The sequence below is a fragment of the Rhea americana genome, unplaced genomic scaffold (assembly GCF_003343005.1).
Source record: "Rhea americana isolate MKP2758 unplaced genomic scaffold, rheAme1 scaffold_65, whole genome shotgun sequence".
NCBI classification, from domain to species: domain Eukaryota; kingdom Metazoa; phylum Chordata; class Aves; order Rheiformes; family Rheidae; genus Rhea; species Rhea americana.
In genome coordinates, this window is record NW_028186812.1 from 929,589 (window position 1) to 933,073 (window position 3,485).

At 37.9% G+C, this 3,485-nt stretch overlaps 1 protein-coding gene across 6 annotated transcripts in view; it reads left to right on the forward strand.

The window, feature by feature from the left end:
* PDS5B (PDS5 cohesin associated factor B) overlaps window positions 1-3,485 on the forward strand; it is a 109,568-nt gene that overhangs the window by 100,236 nt on the left and 5,847 nt on the right. For 5 of the 6 annotated variants that reach the window (XM_085320716.1, XM_085320712.1, XM_085320717.1 and 2 more), the window contains 2 exons: window positions 555-997; window positions 1,089-1,190. In XM_085320716.1, coding sequence (XP_085176842.1) covers window positions 555-997; window positions 1,089-1,190 — 545 coding nt within the window. The remainder of the gene's footprint in view (window positions 1-554; window positions 998-1,088; window positions 1,191-3,485) is intronic. The other variant, XM_085320718.1, reaches the window with a different exon arrangement.

The following is a 3,485-nucleotide window of genomic DNA, read 5'->3' on the forward strand; positions in this document are numbered from 1 at the left end:
GGGGTGGGGAGAGCAAATGTTGAGTCTCAATGTAGCTCTGATAGTCTTAGCTGTCAAAGCACTGCCAACTTCTGTGCTTCCTTCTATGTTACGGATTTAAACTGCCTACTATTTCCTGCATTAGTGCCTTGCCATTGCCAGTGTGAGAGCCAAGTGTAAAGCGTCTTTCAACTTATAAAAATCCTTGAGCCACAAGCTGGCCACTTCTGTACTATATATTGTTATTTTCCTATTGATAAAAATATGATTATGGATATTTTAACTGATCGTGCTCACCAGAGTGGAGGATACAAATGAAGACCTTACACATTTCTGTGATTTAACTACTCATCTTCAAAATAGTCTTTCTCTCATGCCTCTGGCATTTTATCTATATATGTGCATTTATACTTTTTGCAAAGACTTTTGAATTGGATGTGATGGAAAATCTTAATGTGACATCTTGAGTAACTTTAAGGCTTCCTTCTTCAGAAGTTTCCACAGTTTTTATRTACTTGATAATTTATTCTGACAGTTTAATTTTTTAATTTTAAGATGTAATCTTACCTTTTCAGTCAGAGATGGAGAAGCCTAGAGGAAGGAAGAAAGCAACTATCACAGACTCGGAAGAAAAGTTAGGCATAGATGACCTGAATAAACTGGGACAAGAGCAGAAACTTAGAGGTAGTCAACGGGGAAGGAAGAGACCTGCAGTTGTTTCAGAATCTGATGAATCACAATGGCAAGARGAAAAAAGACTAAAAGATGATGTGATAGAAAGTGAGGATGAACAGAACAGTCCACCAAAGAAAGGCAGAAGAGGACGCCCTCCAAAAGCAAATAATGGGGGAACACCAAAGGAAGAACCAGCAACAAAGTCTTCAAAAAGGAACAAAAAAAAGCAAACGCCAGCAGCTTCAGTAGAAGAGGAGGAGGAGGAGGAAGAAAGGCAAACAGAAAACATGGAACAAAAACCAAAAGGCAGGCAAAATAGGACACCGAAAAGAACGCAACAGAGGTAAGTTTATCTTCTTGTTAGCTGCATYTTTTTTATCCTTGAACACTAGTTATAATTTGATACTTTGCAATTTGGGTCTTCCTCAAAACAGAGCAGAACCATCTGAAACTAGTACAGTTGAATCAGCACAGTCTACGCCACAGAAAAGACGAGGAAGGCCATCAAAAACACCACCATCACAGCAAAAAAAAGTGTAAGTGGTGAATATTTTCTGAATTTGTTTAATAAAAATTAAAATATACCTCTGTGCCCGAAAACAATCATCTACTGAAAATATTTCAGAATACTTAAATTGACAGTTACAAAATAAATTACCAATGTTATTTCCAAAATGTTTTCCTTATCTGCTTCTCCTGGAACATCTCAAATCAGAGCAATAAGCTACAAGTAAAAGTTTAACGTGCTCAAGTAGCATATATGTAGCTCTGCTCTTCTAGGAGAAAAGTCAATATATCACGAGGGCCTTGAGGATTTCAAGGAGCAGGAAATTGTTCCTGTTCATTTTGGATAGGGAGGAAGAATCAAATTGTTGCTTTAAGGGAAAGGTGTTGTAGAGAATAGTTTTTTCCTCTTTTTTAAACTAATTTTCAGCACCTCTCTAACTTGTGGCCTCCTTGTTCTAAGGTAATGTATTATCCACTTGAATAGTTTCTAAATGAATAGTGTGCTACACTCTATGAAGGATAATYGTTCTTGAAAATTTTAATGTGTACTATCTCTAAAATGAAGATGAACTGTGGCTAGCTTCATTTTCTTTTACTTACTGTAGGAACTATGGCTTATTCTTTATATATACTTACAATATATGTAAACCACAGGTGTGCAGGTGGATAGGACAATAAAAATTGGGCCTACCGACATCAGTCTGCAGCTCATGGAGCAGATTTGTGAGATWCCTTTTCAGAATTTGGTGATGAATTCCTTTGGACGCTGCTTATGCACATCTCAAGTTTGGAGTTTTGTATTATTCTGTTGGTTATTAGTTTAGTTTCTCTAGCTTCCAGATACATCAACTTGTGGGTCCTCTTCTAGTAGTTTAATCTACCAGTTTGTCTCCAGCAGTTATTTTCCCATATCCTAGATCTTTGCCTGAATAAGTCCATCCCCTCCAAACAACTTCCAGTTTCACATCTGATCCCTTGTGCTGGCATTCTGCATCCATGGTATCCCAATCCTTGCAGTCTTCTCCTGGACTAAGACTCTTGCTTTCCTGCCTCATAGTCAAACCTTTCCCACTTCTATACTCTGTAACTGGAAGCATAGGTCCCAACACTGTCCTGCTTACTACAGAAGTCACTGCTACATGAGCATTGGAACAAGAGTTGCAGGCAGCCACTTCACCGTGCCCAGAGGACACCCAACAAAGTTATTTGTTGGGTGACGTGCTATGTGGTATTAGTAAATACTTAAGTAGCTTCTGGTTCACTATTCAGTGAAATCAGTGAGCTTCCCAGTGAGTTGATTTACCCAATGGTAAATGCAAAGTAAATGATACTGATATGCATGACCAATGACAGCAGCACAATGGTTCATCGATATGTGTATATATATATATAGCTCAGAGCATGAGGAGCCTGAATAAATTGCTTTAAAAGTTCAGAAGTTGTTGGGTTTGTTAAGACTTAATCTCAAAAACATCCTTGTGTATTTTTTTTTKGGRGGGGGGTAGGGTAGGGGGAAGGGTTGGGGTTGCTTGTCTTTTAACTTTGTGGTCTGACCCTTGCTTTAGACTGTCAGTTCTCAAATGTCTAAGAAAAAGGTTAGACAGCTGTAAATCCTCAGTCTTCAAAGTGGCTGCTAACATGAGCTGATTGTAGTCAGACCTTTCTCCCTTCTGTTCACGTATTATTTACAGGGATTTTAAGTGTGGGAAATTGATAGGCTAAGCAGCATTGTGTACAAAAAGAGAAAATATATCTAATCCAAATGCCTAAAGCTTTCTGGGCTATTCTGTGAAGGATTTGGAATGTGTAGGCCAATGAATCTGAGTCTTTAATTATGAAGTTATATTGTATAACGTATTTCTAATGGTTAGTAGAGTTACCTACTAGCACCTGTGACCTGGTTTATTTTTATAATATATGAAAACGTGCGCATAGATTGTGAGTATTTCTCTTGTTTCCTTTTCAATTCTTTTGCTTTTTTCAGCATCATGAAAGACTTCGGTTGGGCTATTTAGTCTCGTTTTTCAAAGAGGTCATGTTTGGTGCTAAAGCACCTACTATAGCATAATTACTATATGTAACTTCAGGGAGTTTATTTTGAACTGATCTAATGTGGTCTTCTGGACTGAAAATTCCTATTACACGTATGGTTTGAAGGAGTCAGAGGACAGGTGTTTTAGATCTGTATGTCTCCACTGGAGATCTGTGTTGCTTATCTGGAACAGAGCTCCTGATTTAATTTCATCCAAAAAGGGATCTAGCTTACACACACAAACCAAAACACTGTAAATGGGATGATTCAGTGATTTACTTCCAAACTGTGC